Source organism: Solea solea, chromosome 16, assembly GCF_958295425.1.
Source record: "Solea solea chromosome 16, fSolSol10.1, whole genome shotgun sequence".
In the NCBI taxonomy this organism is placed as follows: Eukaryota; Metazoa; Chordata; class Actinopteri; order Pleuronectiformes; family Soleidae; genus Solea; species Solea solea.
The window spans coordinates 26,085,825-26,110,994 of NC_081149.1; the positions used below are offsets into that span (position 1 = coordinate 26,085,825).

The 25,170-nt window shown below is 43.4% G+C and overlaps 1 protein-coding gene across 1 annotated transcript in view; it reads left to right on the plus strand.

Annotated features, from left to right (window-relative positions):
* The window catches only part of smg1 (SMG1 nonsense mediated mRNA decay associated PI3K related kinase), a 51,251-nt gene that overhangs the window by 10,998 nt on the left and 15,083 nt on the right, over nt 1–25,170 (plus strand). Inside the window, exons 10-47 of the mRNA XM_058652800.1 lie at nt 269–442; nt 734–955; nt 1,099–1,200; nt 1,715–2,005; nt 2,336–2,466; nt 2,708–2,869; nt 3,433–3,551; nt 3,670–3,757; nt 4,308–4,409; nt 5,181–5,321; nt 5,472–5,698; nt 5,902–6,101; nt 6,206–6,367; nt 6,647–6,801; nt 6,893–6,999; nt 7,812–8,120; nt 8,805–8,946; nt 9,355–9,505; nt 9,661–9,781; nt 10,545–10,790; nt 11,238–11,389; nt 12,234–12,369; nt 13,148–13,292; nt 13,485–13,623; nt 14,947–15,165; nt 15,254–15,434; nt 15,891–16,052; nt 16,899–17,128; nt 17,396–17,550; nt 18,427–18,649; nt 20,344–20,590; nt 20,971–21,200; nt 21,342–21,587; nt 22,712–22,850; nt 23,583–23,692; nt 23,778–23,999; nt 24,471–24,664; nt 24,758–24,930. Of these exons, the coding sequence (XP_058508783.1) occupies nt 269–442; nt 734–955; nt 1,099–1,200; nt 1,715–2,005; nt 2,336–2,466; nt 2,708–2,869; nt 3,433–3,551; nt 3,670–3,757; nt 4,308–4,409; nt 5,181–5,321; nt 5,472–5,698; nt 5,902–6,101; nt 6,206–6,367; nt 6,647–6,801; nt 6,893–6,999; nt 7,812–8,120; nt 8,805–8,946; nt 9,355–9,505; nt 9,661–9,781; nt 10,545–10,790; nt 11,238–11,389; nt 12,234–12,369; nt 13,148–13,292; nt 13,485–13,623; nt 14,947–15,165; nt 15,254–15,434; nt 15,891–16,052; nt 16,899–17,128; nt 17,396–17,550; nt 18,427–18,649; nt 20,344–20,590; nt 20,971–21,200; nt 21,342–21,587; nt 22,712–22,850; nt 23,583–23,692; nt 23,778–23,999; nt 24,471–24,664; nt 24,758–24,930 (6,655 nt within the window). The remainder of the gene's footprint in view (nt 1–268; nt 443–733; nt 956–1,098; nt 1,201–1,714; nt 2,006–2,335; nt 2,467–2,707; nt 2,870–3,432; nt 3,552–3,669; nt 3,758–4,307; nt 4,410–5,180; nt 5,322–5,471; nt 5,699–5,901; nt 6,102–6,205; nt 6,368–6,646; nt 6,802–6,892; nt 7,000–7,811; nt 8,121–8,804; nt 8,947–9,354; nt 9,506–9,660; nt 9,782–10,544; nt 10,791–11,237; nt 11,390–12,233; nt 12,370–13,147; nt 13,293–13,484; nt 13,624–14,946; nt 15,166–15,253; nt 15,435–15,890; nt 16,053–16,898; nt 17,129–17,395; nt 17,551–18,426; nt 18,650–20,343; nt 20,591–20,970; nt 21,201–21,341; nt 21,588–22,711; nt 22,851–23,582; nt 23,693–23,777; nt 24,000–24,470; nt 24,665–24,757; nt 24,931–25,170) is intronic.

Below are 25,170 nucleotides of genomic sequence, written 5' to 3' on the forward strand. Positions count from 1 at the left end.
CCTGCTGCCTATACTGCGCCTGCTGCCTATACTGCACCTGCTGCATATACTGCACCTGCACCTGCGGCATATACTGCACCTTGTTGAGGTACATGTGTATACACACGCAGACATACATTTTATTGTACAGATATTTCAACAGTGTTGTAAATAATATTATCTGGGTGTATTGTCTTTTGTATTTATATTTGTATGTTCACTGTTTTTGTGTATTTTACTTGGGTAGATTCCAGATTAGCAGTGAACTGAGAAACTGTTTTCTGTTTAGGATCTGAGTCATGTCGCGTCGGGCGAGGTTGTGGATGAAGACATCCCCCCTCCCTCCGTGTCCCTGCCCAAGCTAGCTGCTCTTCTGAGGGTCTTCAGCACAGTGGTGCGCAGCATCGGAGAGAGATTCAGCCCCTTTAGAGGTGCACCCATAACTGAGGTCTACGTCACTGATGTAAGAGCCACGTGCAGGCTGAAGCACTGTTTTTACTTTTCAGGATGTACAGCAGAGTTTGGCCCAATCTGTGTGTGAAATGTCCACATTTTACCAATTTTCTTGGACTTATTTGTCATATTTGCTACTGTTAAAGAGAGGAATGTAAATATTATAACTTCATGTATTGGTAGTATGTGAAATTCTATATTCATAATAAAATACTGTATCTTTATAATTAATTACTTTAAAACCAGAACTTTTGTGATATTAACAAGTTTTTTTTCTCTCTCTCTGTTCTGTATTCTTAAGGTTCTGAATCGGGTTCTGGTCTGTGTGTCCATGGCGAAGCAGGTCCAGTTCTCTGAGGCCGTTCTCACTGCAGGGAACGAGTGTGTGGGTGTGTTGCTGGCCAGTGTGGAACCCTGTGGGCACCTGATGGATGCTGTCCTTGCCTATGGCCTGGACCAGCTGGACTGCTGCCAGGCCTGTGGCACAGACTACAGCCTTGCAGTGCTCAGTCTTCTTACCATGGTACAGTCCCTCTGTGGTTTTGAACAAAAATGTGTTTTGAGAGTAGTCTGGTCTGAGAACCATCCTAACCAGTGATGTCCAGAAATGAACCTGTAAAGCATTCTCTACTGTAACATCATCGTAGACTCTGCTGTTGTTTTCAGATTGTGGACCAAATCAACACAAAGTTGCCTGTGTTCTTTGTTGAGAAGTTGTTGGCGCCGGACTCCAAGCTACTGCAGCTGCGCTTCCACCGAGAAAAAGAGGTACGTGACTGGGCAAGCTGTACGTGCTCAAGTGACCAACACAACCACATTGGTTGACCTTCAACAACTCCTGCTTCAGGAATGGGATGCAAAATGGGAGCAGGCTAGTGACCAGCATGAGGAGGAGGGGAAAAAAGCCAAGCTTTTGTGGCTGCTAATGGGCTTTCCAAGTGTAAAAATGGCAAATCATTTTATGTGTTGTTTTGTTTTCTTATTGCTGTGGGAGAGCGCAATCATCCTATCCACCAAGCAACTCAAAACAAGAATGAATATTACTAATATTGCAGGCGATTTTGGCACATTTTTGGGGCCGTTAACCACACGTTTAGCCACAAAAGCATGATCCTTACAAGTTATACGTCACTGTAAAGGCGACTAATCAGGCTTTCCAATGATATATAGTACAACACCAATTGGTATTATCTAACGGGAGAAATAGTTGACTAAATGATTGTTTCTGAACATTTTTTTGAGTTTCTATGTATGTGTACATGTGTGTTTCTGCACTCCACAGGTGATGACAGCTGTTCACAGTGTGTATCAGGCTCTGTTGGGCCTGAAAAACATTCCAACTCTGGAGGCAGCTTATAAAATGGTTTTAGGTGAGATGGTGTGTGCCCTGTCCAGCCTGATGTTGGACCTGGAGCCCGCTGAGAAAGAACCACTAGCAGATGGCCTGTGCCACACCATTCAGCACCCTGCTTTTGCTTCCCTCAATTTACCTGTGGAAAAGGCCCAATACACCCTCATCTTTAACCTAAGCACCCTCACCACCATCGGCAACACCAAGAACTCTCTTATTGGGGTAAGCCACTTCGTTTCTCTGTACTGTTGGTCGCTAAATAGCAACATAAATACAATATTACAACTGTTAATGGCAATCATTTGTTTGTTGAAAAGAATTTATTAATAATAATAATAACAATAATAATAATAATATGTATTATTATCATTAATCATAACAATAACAACGATAATATTGATTGATTGATTTAGTATTTTGAACATTTTCTTAAGTATTAATTTGATCAAATTGGGGCACTACCCTGAAAACAGGGAAAAGACAATCTATGCCTTTTAAAATCAATTCAACGGAATTAATTTGTGCACTGGTTCTTGTGTTTTATCTTTTTAGATGTGGGCGTTGTCCCCCACTGTCTTCACTCTTCTCAGTCACAACCTGAAGCTGATTCATTCTGAGTTAGCCGTCTACTTCCCTGCTGTCCAGTATGCTGTACTCTATACCCTGTTCTCACATTGCACCAGGTAATACACACACACACACACACCTGTACTGTAAAACATTACATAACATCGTTATCTCCTGCTACTCAAACATTCACATTTACACAGTATTTGCAACTGTGTTTAACTGTCGGTAACAATAAGTCAAGACATTTTATTATTGCTGTAATATTAGCTTTTTGTGTGGTCCATCAATGTCTTTATTGGTCACATTCAAAGCTTAATCTTCAATAAATGTAACACCTACTCCTTTTTTTTCCAGACATGATCATTTCATCTCATCCAGCCTCTCGTCGTCTTCTCCATCCCTGTTTGATGGTGCCGTCATCAGCACTGTGACCACAGCGACTAAGAAACATTTCAGCACACTGCTGAGCCTTTTGGGAGGTCTCTTGACGAAGGAAGAGCTTTACCCTGAAGCAAGGTATTTTCTCTCCGTCCATTCAGTGAGGGTTTTTAATAAACAGTGCTTTACTAATGTATTAGACTACCTCCTAAATTAACAGCATTGGAAATAATATTTTTAATGCTAAAATATTATTATTATTATTATTGTAAATATTGTAATCCATCAATTTTCAAATGCACTGTTTTACAGAGAAACTAGAAAACTGGTTTTAGTTGTTGAATGTTTTGCTTGATTTATTTCTGACTTCTCAGAGAAGCCCAGTGAGCTGGTGCAAATCTGGTTATAAAAAGGTGAATTCAGTTTAAAAATAAATGACAATAAAATATGTAGTTTTAAACTAGTGTTAGAAAGATTTCTAAAATGTTTCTTGTTTTTATGACCGGTGGTCACTGAATATGAGTTATTAGGGAAAAATACCTTTTTGACACATTTTCATGCTGTTCATGTATTTCTGCAAATGTGTGTGTGTGTGTGCGGGAGTTCTGGCTTGAGTCAACCTTTTGTCAGAAGATAAAATGATGGAATCAAATGACACAAATGAATGTTGATTGAATTTCTGTGATACTTTGCTTTGTCAGGAAGCTCCTGCTGACCTGGGCCCAGGAAATCTCTGTGCTCATGAAGAAGTCTGACACCTACAGCCCTCTCTTCTCCTTGCCTTCCTTTAACAAGTTCTGCAGGGGCCTGCTGTCAAACGGTGCGCCCACATCCACTCTCTCAAACACAATCTCTAGATGTGTGTTTGTGTCATTTTTAGATGTATCGCATATTTATTAGTTGATTTTTCCCCCCCCTCTCTCTCGCTGTCTGGATAGCTCTAAATGAAGATCAGAGTATCTGCCTTCAGACCTGCCACAGTTTACAGGTCCTGTCTTCATCTCTGTCCACGGAGTTGCTGCAGAGGTAAACGACACACACACACACACACACACACACACACACACCATTTTTCTTCTGAACCCGACATAGTCACTCCGTCACAGTGGCAAACGATAAAGTTTGATTAGTGAACCAGAAACGTGTAACAATCATTCAATGATCTGCTGCGCTATAGCCCCGTGAACGCACACAAGTCACTCACCTTGTCAGTTATCACCAGCACTGATGACATCATCTCAGATTGACTGTAAACGACCATCAGTTCTTCTTAATCAACTCTTGTTAAACTGTTTACATCATTCAAGCATTGTGGCGTTTGGAGCATAGCATCCACTGAGTTCACTGTCGTGATTAGTCAACTCTGCTACACTAGGTCAATTACTTCTCAGTTTCTACTTGTTATTTTTGTGATTTTACATTGTTATAATGTGTTGTTATTAAAAAGTGGAAATCAGGTCATTTGATGTAACCAAACCCAGCCCAACAATCCTACATGTAAACTGCTGTAAACAGTATGTAGCATGTTTGATTTGGCATGGATTGAAACCTTTGTAATGTTTGTCATGTCTGTTAGGTGTTTGGACGTGTGCAGAGTACAGTTGGTCCACTCAGCAGTGAGGGTGAGGCAAGCCTATGGAAAGCTGCTCAGGACAATCCCTCTTGATGTGGCTCTGAGGTAAGACAGTTTACTGCCGGTCGTGCTGCTACAGGAAATACAATCTGTTCTCCACATATGGAGAACTTTTCTATTATGCAGTTCTAGCACGACTTGACTCAACTCTACTTGTTTTGGGTTTGGGTTCTTTAGGGATAATACCTGGTACTGTTTTGGTATCCCAAGTGATCTGAGCTGTCTACTGTCTAAAATCTCAGTATTTAACAGAGGACTCTGGTGTAGTGAGTCCTCAGTACACCAAAGAGAACTGCTTTGCCTGTCACTTTATTGATCCTGGGGTGAAATTCTTGTTTTAAAGCTGCACCCATTCAAAGAGTGTGTAAAAAAGGATAGGAATAAATAAGAATAATAAAAGAGAAGAGTAAACACCAAAATATAAATATGTACAACATATACAGTATTGAATGGATAATCTAGTCTTCTACTGAATGTGCTCCTGTGTGTGACACCAGTGTGTCATAGAGTGTGTGTGTGGGAGACACTGTCCTCCAGCTCCACTCACACCACGTCACTGGCTCTGTGGTACAGCTTGTTGTTAGCAGTCTGTTAGCATCCGCTACCCTCAGCCTGCTGCCCCAGCATGCAACAGCATAGAGGATCACACAGACTCATAGTCCGGCAGATGTTGAAGGAGAAAATAGAGACAACTCTGGTCCTGTTGTTAGTGTTGTTTATTGTCGGTGTGTATTCCCAGGTATTTGTATTCCTGTACAATGTCCACACCTTTGTCTTTGTCTCTAATGAGATGTGTATAATTGTGTTTGTTCACAGTAACCACAGTCACCCTGAAATGAGGGAGATTTCAGTGGCCATCCGCCACCACATGAACCAAGCACCAAGCAGCACCTTCCACCCCCAGGACTTCAGTGACCTCATCAGCTTCATCTTATATGGGGTCCTGCACCGTGGAGGGTACGTGTCAGTGAGCGATGACTCTGTTTTTTGGTTTCCAGTCCTGTGTGCGCATGCACAGATGTTTTATAGTCCACCAAATGAAAGCTGTCTGTATTTACCTCATGATGGCTGCACACACTTTCTCACTGTCACATTTGTGGACTCCAGGAAAGATCCCTGGATGGAGCGTCTGTACTTCAGCTGCCAGCGGCTGGAGAAGCGAGATGCCAGAGGAGGAAGTGATGTCAGCAGGCCGGACGTGGTGCCGCGGGCTCTGTTGAAAACTGAGGTGGTGCTGTGGCAGTGGGCCGTGTGGGAGGCTGCACAGTTCACAGTCCTGTCAAAGCTGCGAACACCGCTGGGTCGAGCTCAGGACACATTCCAGACCATTGAGGGTAAACGGATGAGATCCAGTTTGTGTCCACACCGACTTGCTTTTCATGAACGTGTCTTTCAAACCTCAAAATGATGTTTTCAAATGAACCAAAATTGTTCAGTTTTAATTGACTTTCTTTGTTATACGAAGCAAGGAAAGCAGAAAATATTCACTCTCAAGAAGCTGAAACCAAAGGATATTTCTCCTGTGTCTTTGTGACAGGAATAATCCGTAGTCTGGCTGCCCACAGTCTGAACCCAGAGCAGGAAGTGGGTGCGTGGGCTGGTGTTGGTAGTGACAGCGATGGTCACCATTCTAACCAGCTTCGCCTCGCTCTGCTGCTTCAGTACCTGGAGAACCTGGAGAAGCTCATGTACAACGCGTATGAGGGCTGTGCCAACGCTCTCACTGCCCCCCCAAAGGTGTGCAACTAAAAACTAATAACAAAAAAAAACAAATCCCTGTTGTGACATTCACTCGCCTGAGTATACATGATTATTTAAATCCCTCCTTTTCTTTGTCACAGGGAATCAGGACGTTCTTCTACACTAATCGGCAGACATGCCAAGACTGGCTGACCAGGATCCGCCTTGCACTGATGCGGGTTGGTCTCCTATCTGGACAGCCTGCTGTGACTGTCCGTCATGGTTTTGACCTCCTTGCAGAGATTAAATACAGTAGCACCCAGGTAAGTACAGTGTTATTTCAAGCTGTGTGTGTCTGTCTGTGTGTGTGTGTGTGTGTGTGTGTGTGTGTGTGTGTGTGTGTGTGTGTTCACCTTCTTATACCTGGACCTCTCTGAGAAGTCAGAATTAATCAAACATAACATTCAACCACTAAAACAGTGTTCTGTTCAGGAATGCAAGTAAATAACCGCTGTATAAAACATTGTAAATTCAAGTGCAGTGTGTGTGTGTGTCATATCACATGTGAATAGCTGATCGGCTTGTTTCTGTGTGCTTGTCAGATACCAGAGGTGGAGGTTCCTCTGATGTTGCTGGTGGAGGCTCTGTGTGAGCTGCATTGTCCTGAGGCGATCCAAGGCCTCACAGCCTGGAGCCTGTCCACCACAGGGAGGAGTCTGGGCTGGCTGTCATCAGTCGCTCTGCAGGCTGAGGGCCGGTAAGCAACAACAACATCAAAATAGTTGCCTTGGTCCTTGTTTCATTTGTTTGGTTGTCCTCCTCTCAGTAGTAATTGTGTGTACGTGCAGGTTTGAGAAGGCCGCTCTGGAATATCAAGATCAGCTGTCAGCGGCCACAGGGATGACCTGCAGCATAAAGAACTCCAGCAACACAAGCAGTCCCAAGCACAACAACGGTAACCACCTGTGTTTAATGCAGTAGCTGAAAGAGTTCTTCTCATATTCACATTTATAATATATCAGGCTGTTCTGACGTGTGGTTGTGTAAGGAGCTGACATATAACCAGTGTCATACAGACATGTTTCATCACTGTGCGCAGCCTTTGCACAAAGGAGAACAGATTGTAGGTTCATCTAGAAGAATGTGTCTGCCACTTTATCTTACCATTGGACTTTGAGAAAATTGCAGTTTTATGTCTCGACATACACAATCTGTTGATCCTCTGTTCCATCTGTTCATAAGTTTGGAATTTTTACCTCAGTGACACAAACCTACCAAGCAACACAGCTCGGGATGGGAACGAGTCGATCGTCGAGACTCGCGTGTCGAATATTTGTCAGCCGTAAAGCGGAGGATGGAAAATATTCTACACTGTAGACATTTCGACTCTCTATTTTTTTGTCGAGGTGAGCGCGTGTCGATTGTCGGTCGTTTTGTCAAAAAAAAGTCCCGTCCCTAAAGACAGCAACAGGTCCAGCAGGTTCACATGAGCTGAAAACACTTAGCAGGTGTGAGGTAGATTAACACAAACATATGTTCTCCGTTGAAAAAGGCTGTTTAACTGCGAGATAAAGTGGTGAATGTAGATTTTATGAGGTGAGCCTTTTTGAAGTGGCTAAGGCAGAGTTTGTGTCGGCTTGTGCAGTCAGATGTATGTGAGACACAATGTGTCATACAAACATCATACACCATATGAAATGTACCGCTCGAAGTCGTTGCGTCTCAGTTGTGATGTACCTGGTTTTTGGCTGGGCTCTCTTTGAAAAGGTGACAGTAGGAAGACTGTGCTGCTGAAATCCAGCGAGTGTTCTCCTGAGGTGATCAACTTCCTGGCCAACAATGTATGTCAGTGCTACGTGGCTCTCTGTGATTGGGCCTCGGTGAAGGAGTGGCAGGCCACCATCAATTCCCTCAAACAGAACTCCACCAGTCCAGTCAACATCAACCTGAGGACAGATTTCAACTACATTCAGGCTCTGAGCCGCTTTGAGGACGGAGACTTGGCCGAGTGTGGGGCTCAGCTGGAGCTTCTGCCAGGAGAGGACTACAGTTCACTGAGCAGCAAGGACAAGCTAGGTAACACACCACACATGCACTGTGAAGGCACTGTTGTTGAGGAGAAGTTCAAAAGAATTGACCGCTGGTTAATGCTATAGACTGCATCAATGCATCAATGCATCAATGCATCATTGCTGCTGGTGCCTTGAGACTTTTGCACAGTACTGAATGTCGTTTACTTTCTGGTTGCCCCTCGTGTGGTCTGTCCACGAGGCCGGAGTTTACACATTGGTGCATAGTTGCAAATGTTGTAATACATTAGCTCTACTAATAAAGGCTTTTTAACTTAAATATTTATCAGCCCTGCACCAAGGAGCTCCTTGTTTTAGATTTCTTTCACTCAGTATCTCACTATTTTAAACTTTGATATTAATCGGAAAAAGAAGAAAAGCTTTGATTTTGTTAAAAACAAGCATTATATTTGAATACAGTTTAATTGCTCAATCTCTAAATAAAATTAGGGCTGTCAATAGATTAAAATAAATGAATAAATAAAAATGATCTCACATTTTGAAATTCGTTAATCTTAAATTTGAAATTTTAATCTCAAATTAGTAAATATTCAGACGTGTGCATTTCAGACACCATTATTTAATTGCATCTTTATTTTTAAACAGAACTACACGTAGAGACTTTGACGGCCCTAATTAAAATGAATACTCTAAGTTTGAGTGATTCATTAGTTTTGCTGTTGTGTGTCAGATCTGAAGCGGCTCCTGCCATCGATGAGTCCTGATCCCACTGAGCTGCACAGAGCCATCGAGGTGCAGCTCCTTCGGACTGCTGTCAGTGCCATGACCAAAGCCAGTCAACAGCAGGAGCTCAAGACCTCAGCCAATCCAGAGTGAGTACAACAAACCACCATTAAACCTTTTTTAGTACAACTTCAAAATCTTTTCAACAACCACTTTGCTTGTTAATGGGCTACAGAGCCGTCGCAGAGCTGCCACAGTGGTGACTGGGTGTGCTGAAGGAAGGGCCTCCGATAGCTCTCCCTCACACACTTGGCAGGAAATTAACTAGTTAATTATCGTAAATTAGCAGTTAGGATGGTTACTATTAGTTGACAGCAGATTGGGGGTTAGCGGGAGGAGGTAACGTGTAGTCGTGCTACAGTGGCTACAACCACAACACACTGTGCCTTTTCCCCTCTGACACGCCTGCAGGACGTGGCTAAGTCCTCGATCACATTCAGTGATGCTATGGAATGAGTATTTGAATAGAGAAACAAAGTTTTTGTGTTATGTTCCAGCACATTGGTTCGCTGCCTGAAACAGACTGGACGGATCTGCTTGGGTCCTCTTCGTCTGTCCACCCTCACACTGTCCGACAGCCTGCCCACTTTACCCACCCTGCAACTCCACTGCACTGCCACCCTGGAGAACTCGCTGACTGGACAGGAAGTATGTCTAGTTCATTCGAGGTGGTCAATTGTAAAAGTATTCAACTAATTGAAGATCCAGCACTCTTTGTAAAACAAAGAATACAAATAACCTCGTAGATTGTTCTGACATAAAAGATGAATGACATGTATGTTGTGTGTCCGTGTCCTCTGCAGGACTGTGTGATTCCTCTAAGCAGTGAAGTTCTGAACTCTTGTAAGCAGCAGGACGTGCAGCCTTTCCTCCAGGCCCTCAGATACACCATGTTCCAGAGACAACTCCTCCATCAACTCAAAGGTTCATGACCTGTGACTGAAATGTTAACAGTATTTTATTTGGACTTCCAAGATGCGAACACTGCTGCTTTAACCGTTCAGTGCTTCTGGCTCCTTTGTTTCACAGGAAAAGTTTTATTTTTGTCCGTAGACATGTTGCTGTATTGTTTTTGTACACAAAATACTATACAGAGCAGTGGTTCCCAACCTTTTTTCAATGAAGCCCCCCCAACCACCAACCCTGCCCACACACACACATCAAAAAAATTATTGTTATCGACCGATGTTGCTGACGATGACTTCTCAGCTGGAATGCTGTGAACTTTGGGTGAAGTCACGCCCAGTTTCAACGTCGGAGTTTCAACTGAGATGAATTTCACAGCTAAGGCTTGTGGAGCCGTTCATCCTAATTTTCTTTGGAAGCAACTCCAGAGTCCTCTACAGCCAAGCAGCTCATTACTAACTGCTTCTTTTCTGCATTAAAGTGGAAACTTTGTCGCTGTGTAATGGACATTCTGAACTGTGATGAAGAGAGGGTGGAATGTTCAGAAGTCTCTTCCTGTGAACACTGCAAACACTATTACACTCAAACACAAATGCTAGCTACAAAAACTGTGCCCAGACCCTCTGCTCCAGACATGAATACTCTCTGCTACACATTTACATATGTCATAGTTGTAATAAGATATCTTGTGGGACCGAACATTTTGCACGTTTGGTAAAATAAGGGTTTTGACTTCCAACTCGGACTCATGCTGAGATGTTTCCGTTTCTTCATTCTTCAGGTTGCTCCTCCTCCATGGACGGTCATCTAGTTGAGCTTTGTCTGACAGCTGTTAAATTTGCCCGGAAGAAAGGCAACATCGCCCTGGCCTCCCGTCTTCTCAGCCAGTGTGCTGACGGGACACGAGAAGACAATCAGCCGGATGATCTGAGCCAGGCCTTCAGGCGTCTGTCTCTGGACGGCATGCTGGCAGAGAAATGGGGAGCAGAGCTGCAGATCGAAAAAGCCAAAGTCCTCAGAACTGCAGGTGAGGAGCACAAGCCGTTCAAAGGCCAATGTGATGAAATAGAATGGCAGTTTTTGGCTTAGACTTTATTTAATTGATTAGTTGTTAGGTCCATTTGTCATATTGAGCAAATGAACCATATTTACACATTTAATAAGCTGAGAAATGAAGAGAGCTTGACCTATTACTGAAAAACACTCCCACTGATTAATAAAGTGTCAAAATAGTTGCCTTTTCATTTAGTAATTGATGAGCCATTGCTGCCCTAGTTAGGAATTGCCATCACATCTGTCCAGAGCAATCTTGGGACATTGCAGAAGCTCATCGAAGCAATGCCACAGCCAAGGATGTGTGATGTCATCACCACAGATTAGTTTAGTAGTATTTTGTACGTCCCTCAGTGGTTTGGAGCATATTGACACATGTCGTGAGCCGCCTGCATCACAGTGTCTGCCTCTGCGTCCACAGGCCAGTCCATGGCAGCAATGGAGATGCTGAGTGGAGCTGCTCTGTCCTACTGCCACGTGGAGAAGAATGAAGGCGCTGCCTGCCGCTCACTGCTGACACTCTGCAAATGGCTGTTGGCTGACTGGAAGGACATGGCGTCTCAGCTTAAACAGGTGTGCAAGCTTCACCTTAATCTTTTGAAATTGATTTCAAAAAGACCCTGAAATTTAAATGATGACCCTGTAAATGGCCTAAAATGTTAAGGTAACACTTTAGACTACTTTAGACACATATTCACCATTAACTAGGTGCTTACTAACATGTATATAAGTAGTATACCAGACCTTTATTAGTAATTATTAAGCATGTATTAGCATGTATAAAAATCTTAATTCATGTTGTAATAGAGGTAGAATAAGGTGCTAATACGTGCTTTATAATCATTAATAAAGGGCTAGTCTGCTGTTTATGCGTGTTAGTGAGCACCTAGTTAATAGTGAATATGTGTTCCCTAATCTAAAGTGTTACCAATGTTAACATTGTTCTGCTTCATACTGGCTGTGGTGGTATTATATTATCAGTGAAGAAATTAAGGAAATCTTTTTAAAGCAGGGGTCTCAAACTCATGAAAATATTTCTTTACAATGAACAGTATACAACATTGTCTAATGTTTTAATTAAAAGTGTCTACATGTTCATCCATCCATCTTCTACCACTTTATCCTCCACCTGAGGGTCACGGGGGCATGCCGGTCTCAGCTGACATAGGTGGGGTGCACCTGGGACAGTTTAGCCAGAGAACCCATCTTTGTTATTTACAGCTTCATTTGGCTTTTACTTTGAAATATTTTAATTACAACATCATGGCGGGTTATCAAGATGGAATTAAGATTTTTAGTTACTGATCAGTTAATTTTTCTTGATCTGTTGGACTTTTCCTGACCAGACGAGCAGTTTGCCCGCCCTCAGCTCGTTTTGAGTTGAGGCCACTGTTTTAAAGGTTACGTTTGTGTCTAGGTGGTGAAGAAGTCGGGAACAGTAAACTCCTCCAACGCTGTAAGCAGTATGTCAACTCTGAGCCGGAATATCGCAGCCCTGCTGGAGCTTCCCCTTGAGGACCACGGCATCCCCCACATTATCTCGGAGACCTCAGGTAACGTTTGGATTCATAGAACACATATGTGGTCCAAGCAAAATTTGCACATTCGGATGTGTTCATATTGGGGATGGAGAAAATAAATTGAATGTTGATTGAAATGATGTCACAATCTCGACCTTCTGAAAGCAAAGGTGGAATTGAGGAATCAACCACGCCCCCAGTTTGACGTCCTGCATGCATGCCAGAGGGGGGGAAACCGTGTCAGAGGTGTACAGTGTACACGTCACCTCCTCCGTGTAACTCAAACTGCTGCCAACTAACTATTATTAAACTAATCATAACTGCTGGTTGCACACTGACCAAACTAGAACCCACTCCCACTTCTCTGAAATCACCGGTGTGGAAATGTTTTACGCTCCCTGTGAGTTTTGTCAACAAGAAAACCACGGCGTGTAAGCTGTGTTATGCACATGTAGCATAGCATAGCACAGGACTATGCATGCAGTGTAAGGACATAGACCAAACTAACTATAGGCTACTATTCCGTCCTCATTTGGAGTGAAACTTCCTCAAAATTCATAACTTGCACTATAGAATTGAGTGTGTAGAGTTTAGACACGAGACCTTATTCAGTGGTGGAAAACCCCGGATTTCAACATTTACTGGTTATTGTTGATAACTTATTTAAATTTGACAATAAGGTGGATCAGAAACGTCTTTTTCCTTAGAATAAGCTTCTTACATGGTCTTTTCCATCGATCTCGGCTTTTCAAACATGAGTAGATTGCGTTGTCATGCAGAATTGCAGCTCCATTTTAATCTTTCTGTGCAGTGAGTGTGGGTGTTGGGGAGCCAGACTTCGTATTGGGCCAAATCTACCAGCTCTCCACCAGCCTGGCTCCAGAGGTGGCCAAATCCTGGGCAGCCCTGGCCAGCTGGGCTTACCGCTGGGGCAGGAAGGTGGTGGATAATGCCAGGTTAGTGGAACCAGTATTTTACCAGACAAGTTTCAGAAGGTAAAGATGTAACTCCCTGCTCATTTTTCATGCTGTAGGAAGTGATAATGGTATAAAAGTGTTGGAATGATTTATGTTTTATATTTTCATAGTAATCACAATCACAATAAACAGTGCACTGTATTTGTGCTGATGATGTTTTTTCCTCAATAGCCAAGGGGAAGGATTGCCTCTGCTTCCTGTGGAGAAAAAAGAGGTAGAGGAGTTGTTACCTGAAACCACCAGTGAAGAAGACAAGGAGACCATCTTAAGCATTCTTGGACAGGCCATGTGTCGACCTACTGGCATACAGGTAGCTGGTTTAACTTTTGTTTATCTGAACTTCTGTAACATCCTTTATTTCCACAAATGTCTGTTTTACAAACATTTTTCGAACATCAAAGTCACTAAAGGTTGCAGCACATAACTTTTAAAATGTTAAATAGAAACAATGTAACATTGTGTCCAACAATACTGTCATCAGTGACTGAATCACTTCCTGTGTGTACCGAACATGCTTGTACCAAACAAATCTTGGGTATGCGTTTACATTTTCAAAATATGTTCACCGGGAAACACGCTAATGCTAACGGAACCGACAGAAAGGGATTGCACTGCATGTGTGAAGGCTCTGTTCTGCTATTGCTGCGTGCACGTGGTCCATCAACATCACAGCTCCGTCTGCGTGCACGTGGTCCATCAACATCACAGCTCCGTCTGCGTGCACGTGGTCCATCAACATCACAGCTCCGTCTGCGTGCACGTGGTCCATCAACATCACAGCTCCGTCTGCGTGCACGTGGTCCATCAACATCACAGCTCCGTCTGCGTGCACGTGGTCCATCAACATCACAGCTCCGTCTGCGTGCAGCATGCTGGTTTAATGTGAGCACAGACGAGCCTTGTATGGAGAATGCAAGTGACAAGCCAGAGCTTGAGGAGCCACCAAGCTCAGGTCGGTTTCCCTGTGAGCTACAACAGCGGCAGAGCACTGAAGACACTGTTCAGCTGGTGATGCATCAAACTTATAATAACTCATTTGAAATGGCATCGTCCAAATGTGGATATCACAGGAACAAGGAACAAGGAACAGAAGAGAAAATCTGTGCAAATGCAGATAAAGCTGACATTTAAGAAGTCTAAGAATTTAGATAGATCTCCTCTGTTAGCTTCAGCTTTCCTTTCATGTTCCCTCCAGGTGCTTGTAAACTTTCAGTGACTCTCTGGAGTAAGATGAAGGAAAGTTGATCAGGATACTGCAGGTCTGGAATAATGTCCTCTCCAGCTGAGTGTTGTGATATATCAGTAAATCTCTGTGGATTTAACGTGTGCAGTTTAGTGCATCTCGGGCTGCCAACATGGCGTTTCTTAGAAACCCAGTCATGTGAAGTCCAGGGCTCTATACTAGGAAACAGAGTGGTATGGAGCTAATAAGCTGATGGAAGAAGGGTCATTTAAAGTCTTTACAAATATTACTATTTTAAACAGACTCTCAAATGTAGGGTGTGCAACATTTTTTGTCAGAAGATGTGTTGCTTACCTTTCCCAAATAATTGTCCGGGGTTCTCCAGATTGTGGTTGTGCCAGTTTTCACATAACTATGATACATAATTGAGTCTATTGTGTTGTGTATCAGGATGAGGACATGGCTCTGCAGCAGGAGGACGATGAAGACGACATGGTGGACATAATTGCACGGCAGCTCACTGCTTCGTGTCCCTGGCTCGTGGATGCGGGTCAGCCTGTCACAGATGGTCTGATTCGAGTTTGGAGACAGGTGGTGGACCGTATCTTCGGACTCTACCAGGTCTCCTGCCAAGCATATTTCACCTTCCTCAAGTTGAATGCAGGACAGGTGAGATTCAGTGTGGGAAGCGATGTTGTAGACCTCAGCTGGTCTTTGCGTCCGGTCCTTCACGCTGTGTGTCTGTTGTATATTTTAGGTTCCTATAGATGAGGATGACCCAAAGCTCCTGCTGTCCTGTCACAACAGCAAACAGAGCAATGACGATGTGATTGTCATGGCAACGCTACGTCTCCTGCGTCTGCTGGTTAAACATGCCGGTGAACTGAGGGAAGGACTTGAGTTGGGCCTGGCCTCGACCCCTACTGCACCCTGGAGAGGTTTGTCATACTCACCCATGACTTCTTTGTTTCCTGAGTTTAATGTTTAATTATATACTTAGATATGCAAGTTTTTACCTTAATGTCTGTCGAGATCAGTCATTTCTGTGTTGGGACCTTTAGATGCTATAAACGTGGAGAGTCATTTTATTATAATTTCTAGTCCATTAGCCTTTCAGCATTTAACTGTTCTTGTGTGTTTTTGTGTGTATTTTTGGTATGATTATAATCTATGTAAATAATATTAGTAGTTACACAGATGATTGTAAAAAAAAAAGTCCAAAACATTGTGAACATTTTTGCTTTGGTCACAGTTTATGTTTTATATGTGATCCAAAATGAAATGACTGTAATTTTCTGGGCTTCTGTTGTCAGTCATTTTTAATGACACTCAGAGTGATGGCTGGAGCACGCTTATGCTTTAATATCATTTATATTGCTGTGTGTCCTCCTCAGGAATCATTCCCCAGCTCTTTTCCCGTCTCAACCATCCAGAGGCTTATATCAGGCAGAGTATCTGCAGCCTGCTGTGTCGAGTGGCCCAGGATTCCCCTCATCTGATCCTCTACCCAGCCATTGTGGGCTCACTCTCTCTTGGAGGAGAGGCTCAGAGTGCAGGTATTCTGTTCACTTCACCATGTGCAGCTCCTTGATTAAATCCTTTGAAAGTGTCTCGAGCGACCTTCTTGGAGAGTGAGCTCTTTTTGTTTTTGCAGTGCTGTGTTCTCCAGATTTAAATGATCTCTCTATTCACTAAGTGAAAATGTCCCATTCATGCTTTTAGGGAACATCTCACACACGACTTTCACACAAAATTTAGCAGGTGTATTTGAGCTATTTTCAATAATTGATAACTAAATAAATCCACAGTTGGTTTATTGGTGTTGGGATTATTTTAGAGTTAAAACAAGATTTTTTTCATCTTCTTGTGTGAATATCCTCAGGTTTCTCCTTATAACAAAAAAATCACTAACATGTAAGAACATGGTGATGCTGATGTTTGGGAAACACGGGACCATAACATTGTGATCTCACTGTGTTGCAGCACCAGAGTGGTTCAGGTCAGACTGGATGGTTTTGTGTCCTCTGCAACGTTCTCCTGTGGAGTGCCACAAGGTCCAATTCTTGGGCCGCTACTGTTTTGTCTGTATATCTTTCCGCTTCGTTCTGTTCTCAGAAAACATGACATATGTTTTCAGTGCTACGCACTCTTTAGCAAGAGCATTGCATCAAACCTTGAAAATGGATTCCAGACAAACAGATCAGCTCTATTGTGAAGAAGCGCTTCTTTCTATTCAGGAAGTTAGTGAAATGAAACATGTTTTCTTGTCGCAGGTTTTTGAGAGATGAGATTATAAAATAGAAAACTGCAATATACAAACAGATCTTTTTTTGAACTCTCGTGACCTATGGCAATGACATGTCAATACTGAATACATGTTTAATGATCATGATGTTTGACAGGGAGTAAACTGCCCTCAGCTCTGCCCACCTTCCTGGGCAGCATGCAGGGAGAGGAAGAGGAGGAAGAGGAGGAGGAGGAGGTGGAGGAGCAGTCTGAAGGAGTTGGTCAAGAAGGAGCTCCAGAAGACCTGAGCACCTACTGCTCCAATCAAGACCAAGCCATGATGCAGCACTGCTATAGCCAGATTGTGGAGAAGCTGTCCTTAGCCAGCCCTACCATGGTGCTTCAGGTAGGATACTGCATTCGGTTTTATCATTTCAAGAAGGGATGTGCGATATTATCAACACGTGTTGGAAGATATTGTCGGATATTGGCAAAGAGCCAAGAGACTAAAAAGTTGAACTTTTTCTAGCACATCTGTAACGTCTGTGTTACAAGTACAGCCCAGAGGAAGCTGTCAGTCAGGCAGGGTTTGAACACGCCCACAGAGTCCTGAGACGTGGATTCATCGGGACAGCACCCGTCTGTGCTCTGATGGCTCCTATGTTCTGTCCAGGTCCAGCAGCTGGTGGCAGAGCTGCGGAGAGTGACGTTACTGTGGGACGAACTGTGGCTCGGTGTGTTACAGCAGCAGCACATGCACGTGCTGCGCAGGATCCAGCAACTGGAGGATGAGGTCAAAAGAGTGCAGAACAACAACACACTGCGCAGGTGAGTAAAGTCCATAAAAGAAGCTGTCATTTATTATTAAATAAATGTATTATTATATTGTTTTTTATTGAACTGTGATTATACACTTGTACACAAACAGACTTGGGGTACATGGGCAGGATATTCAATCTGTCAATAAACTAAATGTTACACACTGGACCTTTAAAACCTGACATTTCACTTGGCATTGGCTGCGTTCTGTGGGAAATAACTGGTTTTCTTCTTGTTTCCTGTAATGTTCTAAGACAACAATTAACAGTCAAGCTGTGAATGAATGCTGGGGTGATTATATGATAGGGAAAGGTCATCAGGAAAGGTCAACGTAAGGGTTGCACATAATGGCATCTGTTAGGGTAAACATTAGATAACATCTACTAGGGTCGTAAACATTAGGTATGGTGTCTATTCTTGTTTGTAACTTTGATGTTTGTGTATAAGTGGTGAAGCTTTTTGGAGGAAGGGGAGAGACCATTTTAGACCGTCCTTGGTGACAGTGTCTCTCCTCCATGCAAAAATCCATGCATGCAGTAAAGATATGATTTACTCAACACTGATGACTCAAGAATTTCTTTCACATTTCCCACGTTTATAGTCAACCTACAGTGCTGTACTAAAGCACTGTAGGCTTTAACAAATATAAAATTCCCACAGTATTTATAATACATAACAACATTTGTTGTGACCGCCCTTTGCCTTCAAACCAAACCTGTAATTCTTACATGTACAAAGTCTGTGAATTTGTAGGGTTGTAGTCCGGTGAATGATTAAGCAATATACATAGTACAGTATGTAAACCACTGAACACGATCATATTTAATAATGCTTCCCTGTATTCCCAGTAACCTTGTGTCACATGCAGTATTTTTTGGGCTGCAGGGATGAAAAGATTGCCATCATGCGTGAGAAGCACTCCGCTCTGATGCGTCCGGTGGTTTTTGCCCTGGATCATGTCTGCAGCATCACTGCAGCTCCAGCAGAGACGCCACATGAGACATGGTTCCAGCAGACGTATGGTGATGCCATCACCTCTGCCCTGGAGCGCCTGAGAAACCCTGCCAACCCCGCCAACCCCGCCAGCAGCTGGCTTCCTTTCAAACAGGTGTGTGTGTGTGTGTGTGTGTGTGTGTGTGTGTGTATCTCTACATGTCCTTGATTCACTTATGACGCTTTTCCACTACACAGTTGCACCATGACTCGGCACGGCTCGACTCGACTGTTATTGTTTTATATAGCTATAGTACCTATAGCTATAACTATAGCACGACTGCATGAAACTGCAGTGACGTTGTTTTATACGCGACACACTCAAACTTACATTAGACTAGTTAATGAAAAAGTACTTCAGTACTTCCTGTATGACCAGTGCACTAGGGCTGTAAAGTCCCGGTCGACTGGTCCATTTATGAGTCGATACGTTCTGGTTCGACTCAAATTCGACTTGTTGCCGTGTTAATTTCATACAGTCTATGATCAACTCTGATCAACCCTCCATCTGACCTCGACATCTCGTTGTACAATACCAGTATGATGACAATAAAGTTGCTTACCTTGCTTACCTGCTTACCTAATTTGATTTAATCTGGAGGAATGTACCAAGTGCTAATGGGGGTGTTTTCAGTGCACCCCTTTTCCACAGGTAACAGTGTGTCTTCAGAGAACACCCCCCCCTGTTTTCAGTATTTTGGATTAGCCCAACCCACAGGCGTCACAGTGTGGCAGCATTTTACAAAAATAGATGGCGATTTAAAAAAAAAAAAAAAAGTCAAATGCAAAGTTTGCCAGCAACAGTTTTTATATCACAGCTCGACTACAAACATATCATATAAACACGCTAAGCTAACTTGTCTGCGTTATGTTGCTCCGTCTGTTTTGAGTACATGATCAAATCTGAATTAGCATATTTCAATGTTTTAGTCTAATAATCATTGATTCGTTTTACAACTGCAGGTGCACTCGCCCACAACAACGACAGCAATCTATTTGTGTCTCAGCCGCGAAGCTGAGCTCCTGTGTTCAGTGTCTCTGTGTGAGGACATGAGACAAATCATCTAAATATTCCTCATAAATCGTCATAAATATTGACCATAATAGAAAAACGCTCCAGATAATATTCATTGATCGGAAGTGACTGGAAAATCCTGAGGAAGTTCACACAATCTGAACTTGAGGTGAAAAAAAGATTTTATACAAAAGTTAAGAGTGACAGAATGTGGCACATGCTCTAAATGCAGAAGGTCAATGTTGCCACTCCACAGCAGTGCACATTTAAGTCCCGCCCCTCTGCACATGTCCCATGGCTCGACAGCTCTTCAGTAATTGAACCTGAACAAACACTATCTTTTATGGTATTATAATAAGGAGAGTGAAATGTTGCTTCTGATGCAGCTGCTAATCCTCAGTGATCTCAGGTGTAGGGGAATCTGGTGATAGATATTCTCACCGAGGTAATGCAGCGAGGAAGATGAGGATGATACAGTTAACATAGGAAATCGCTCTGCTCTTAAATATACTTGACCAGGTTCAAGTGCTTGGTCTTCTTTTAAACATAAATGACTTCTTAGACATCTTCTAGTTCATATATATCTTCTTTTTTCTCTTCCATCCAAGGACAAGAATTAGATGATAGTCTTGGACTTACTTTTAAAATAGTAAACGGTATAACAAGCACGGTAGGTGCTAAGTATCAAAGGATGGTTTTCACGAGCAAGCCCTATATTCTGTAAATGCTGGTGTCTATAAAACATTCATGCAAACATCGTCTGTAAGCTTGATTCTAGTGTTTGCCCTGGTCAGATCATGATGAGCCTACAGCAGCGAGCTCAGAAGCGAGCCAGTTACCTGCTTCATCTCAGTGAGATCAGCCCTCGTCTGTCATCGATGAACACAACAGAGATCGCTCTGCCAGGAGAGGTGTCTGCGTCAGACGCAGTCACCATACAGAGCGTTGGCAACACCATCACCATCCTGCCCACCAAGACCAAGCCCAAGAAGCTCTTCTTCCAGGGATCAGATGGACACAAGTACCCTTACCTATTTAAAGGTAAGAGACCAACTCGCAGAAATGAACATGAGTGGGGAATTAACAAATGTTCTTGAACATTAACTAACCAAACTTTCAGCTCAGTAGAATAAAGTCCCCACACTAAGTCTTAACTAGTTTATTTAAGGTATTTATGAGCTTTACAAACTTCATTTTCTCTTCACAGAGCAGTTGTGTAATGCTGAGATAAAGAGGTCGACATATTCACAGCTCATAGACTTACGCAGGTTTAGATTTTGACTAAGTGGTCGTGTCCATGCCAAATAAAAAAAGGCAGTGATGCAACGTTACAAATGAAAAGTGCCTTAAAACACCAAAGAGACAACAAACACCGTCTTGTGTCCGTAATATCAAATGAGTTGATATCTTGTGCGTCTCAGGTCTGGAGGATTTGCATTTGGATGAGCGCATCATGCAGTTCCTGTCCATTGTCAACACCATGTTCACTAAGATCAACCAGCAGGAGCAGCCACACTTCCACGCCCGCCACTACTCTGTCACCCCCCTTGGTACCCGATCTGGTCTGATCCAGTGGGTGGATGGAGCGACGCCACTGTTTGGCCTCTACAAGCGCTGGCAGCAGAGAGAGGCTGTGCTGCAAGCCCAGAAGGTGACGTTCTCACACAGAGAACTGAAACTTAGGAACATCAACATGTCACCAGGCTTATTCTCAGACCACCTCTCCTGTAGCTAATCCACATTCTACTTTATTGCTCTATTGCCAGAACTAAACAGACTTATCCCCCCCCAGGCCCAAGACTCTGTCCAGCAACAGCCGGTTCCTCCAGTACCCCGTCCTAGTGAGCTCTACTACAGCCGCATTGGTCCAGCACTAAAGGCCGTGGGGCTCAGTCTTGATGTGACGCGGCGAGACTGGCCTCTCAGTGTGATGAAGGAAGTGCTGAAAGAGCTGATGGATTCTACTCCCTCCAACTTACTGGCCAAAGAGTTGTGGTGTTCCTGCACAACGCCCAGTGAGTGGTGGAGAGTCACTCAGGTAACCAACCGTGTTAGAAGAGGCCAACAAGCACTGTGAGTGGTTGTCACGGCTAGAAAAAGGAGAAGTTTAAATACAGACGTTCATCTTTTTTAAACGAGTCTCGTGAGATACTTGAAGTAAATGTGTCACCGTCATTCTGTTAAAAAGGGCTGATGTTGTGACTGATGACTGTTCTCTGGGACTGATGTTGACTGTTTGACTGCTCTCTGTGACTGATGTTGACTGTTCTGTGACTGATGTTGACTGTTCTGTGACTGATGTTGACTGTTCTCTGTGACTGATGTTGACTGTTCTCTGTGACTGATGTTGACTGTTCTCTGGGACTGATGTTGACTGTTCTGTGTGACTGATGTTGACTGTTCTGTGACTGATGTTGACTGTTCTCTGGGACTGATGTTGACTGTTCTGTGTGATCGATGTTGACTGTTCTCTGTGACTGGTGTTGACTGTTCTCTGTGACTGATGTTGACTGTTCTGTGTGATCGATGTTGACTGTTCTGTGTGATCGATGTTGACTGTTCTGTGTGATCGATGTTGACTGTTCTGTGTGACTGGTGTTGACTGTTCTGTGACTGATGTTGACTGTTCTCTGTGACTGATGTTGACTGTTCTCTGTGACTGATGTTGACTGTTCTCTGTGACTGATGTTGACTGTTCTCTGTGACTGATGTTGACTGTTCTCTGGGACTGATGTTGACTGTTCTCTGTGACTGATGTTGACTGTTCTCTGTGACTGGTGTTGACTGTTCTCTGTGAATGATGTTGACTGTTCTCTGGGACTGATGTTGACTGTTCTGTGTGAATGATGTTGACTGTTCTGTGACTGATGTTGACTGTTCTGTGACTGGTGTTGACTGTTCTCTGTGACTGATGTTGACTGTTCTCTGTGACTGATGTTGACTGTTCTCTGGGACTGATGTTGACTGGTGTTGACTGTTCTCTGTGACTGATGTTGACTGGTGTTGACTGTTCTCTGTGACTGATGTTGACTGTTCTCTGGGACTGATGTTGACTGGTGTTGACTGTTCTCTGTGACTGATGTTGACTGTTCTCTGTGACTGATGTTGACTGTTCTGTGACAGATGTTGACTGTTCTCTGTGACTTTTCTTCATCGCTGCAGTCGTATGCCAGATCCACAGCTGTCATGTCAATGGTAGGATACATCATTGGCCTCGGGGACCGTCACCTTGACAATGTGTTGATTGACATGACCACTGGAGAGGTGGTGCACATCGACTACAATGTATGCTTTGAAAAAGGTAAGTTTACAAAAGTGACATTTTGTGAATATACACGCACACACAAAGCAAATGAGCCTGATTTAGACTCTTGTGCAACACTGTCCTCACGTCACACCCATAGAATTGTCTTGTGTTGGAATAGAGTCATATTTTGACTGACAGTCAGTGTCTTCATGTAGATTGATCATCTTCATCATCATCGTTCTCCCTTTACTCTCTTGATTGTGTCGAGCAACAGTCTTCAGTAAAAAGTAACTTCAAAATCTCTTCTCTTGTGTCGGGTACTGAAGCTGGATTCAGACGCCTCTCGTCGGTGTTTAAGAGAAAGTGTTATTGGTTATTCAGTTTCCGTGGTGAGGTTTTGCAACTGGAAGTTCATTTTTCATTATTTTCATTTGAAAGTGGTAAATACACAAAATGCAAATTAGAGAGATGATAAACGAGTTGGACAATATTTTGTGTACAAATGTTTAAAGATTGGCTTCAGCCACTGACATCGACCTCTCGTGTAGTTACAGAGAAACCGGCAACATTTGCTTTTCCAGCTGAAATGACTGAAAACATTTGCCGAAGCACAAATTGAAAATGTTATTCTTTCAAATTTTGAGGTGTTTATTATCACTGTGTTGAGCAATATATTTTAAATCAGCCTTTAGACTGTGAGCCATTTTGTTCTTATAAAACATTAATGTATATATTGTATACATATATAATCTGCCATCATAACTGTCTTATTTCCTGTGTCACTAGGCAAGAGCCTGCGGGTGCCAGAGAAGGTTCCATTCAGGATGACCCACAACATTGAGACTGCTCTGGGAGTCACTGGGGTGGAGGGCATCTTCAGACTGTCCTGTGAACAGGTCACTGTCATGTCACACATTTCACACAGCTCGTGTACAGGAACTTTGTTTTGTTGCTCAAGTGAGTCACGTCGTTTCATTTCAGGTGGTTCAAATGATGCGCCGGGGCAGAGAGACGCTTCTGACCCTGCTGGAAGCCTTTGTCTATGACCCCCTGGTGGACTGGACTGCTGGGGGTGAGGTGGGCTTTGCTGGTGCAGTTTATGGAGGAGGAGGAGGACAGCAGGCCGACAGCAAGCAGAACAAGAGGGAGATGGAGCGAGACATCACACGCTCTCTCTTCTCCTCCAGAGTGGCTGAGATTAAGGTACAGTCATGACAGATTATCAGCTGGTGTTGTACAATTCTCGACCCTGTTTGATGGTTTCTCTGTAGGGGTTTAGCTTGTTCTCTTCGTGTGGGCATGGGCTTTTTCCGGGTTCTCTGGTTTACTCCCACAGTCCAAAAACATGCACAGGTTAATTGGACACTCTGTGATGGGCTTCTGAGCTGTCGCCCTGTGTTAGTTGGGATTGGTGACAGTCATGTGGAGGATGAATAATGAATGTTTTAAGTCTAACAGTAAAACTCATGGAGCTGTAACACCTGTGCACGTCAATGTGATTAAATGGTGAAATTCAACACACACCCTCAATATACTCTATTTGTTTGTTAACGTTTAATTTCACATCAACACCAGGCATTCTGACTTTTCTTTTTCTTATGTGAACCGTTTGGAGTGAAGCTAATCATACGAGAATACTGAGTGTGACTTGCACTGTGTGTGGCTGCTGTGCAGGTGAACTGGTTTAAGAACCGGGATGAAATGCTGGCAGTGCTGCCACAGGTGGAAGAAGCTGTGGAGGAGTACCTGGTCCTGCAGGAGCTGCTTTTCCAGGGCGAGAAACTGCAAGGCAAACTACAGGAGGAGATTGCCTTCCTGGAGGGAGCAGAGAACCATCCTGACCATCTCATCCTCACGCTGGAGCAAAGGTCTGAGTCAGCACCACACATATATATGTATATATGTATGTATATATATATATATATCTCCATATCCTGACGGCTCCCTCTGTTTTTTTGCAGATATTCTGAACACACTCAGCTGCAGTCACGGCAGCGGACTGTGCAGGATGCCATTCAGAGCAAACTGGCTGACCTGGACCAGTGGATCTCACAGTACCAGGCAGCATTTACCAACCTGGAGGCCACTCAGCTCGCCAGCCTGCTGCAGGACATCAGCAGCCCAATAGATCTTGGTAAGAATATGATGCAGGATGAGCAGTCTACAAAAGAACCACTCTGTTTTTCTTTTCATTCCATGAGGTTTGTTTTTTGTTGTATTGTCTCATTTCTGACGATGTAATGAATGCACATGTGGGTAAAAATGTCCTTTGTGCGGTGCTGATTTCTCTTGGTTAGGTGATGAGAAAGCTGAAGGGAGGGATTCTTGACAATAGCAGATTTTATTTGACCTTCAGACCTGGTAGAGAAGGCAG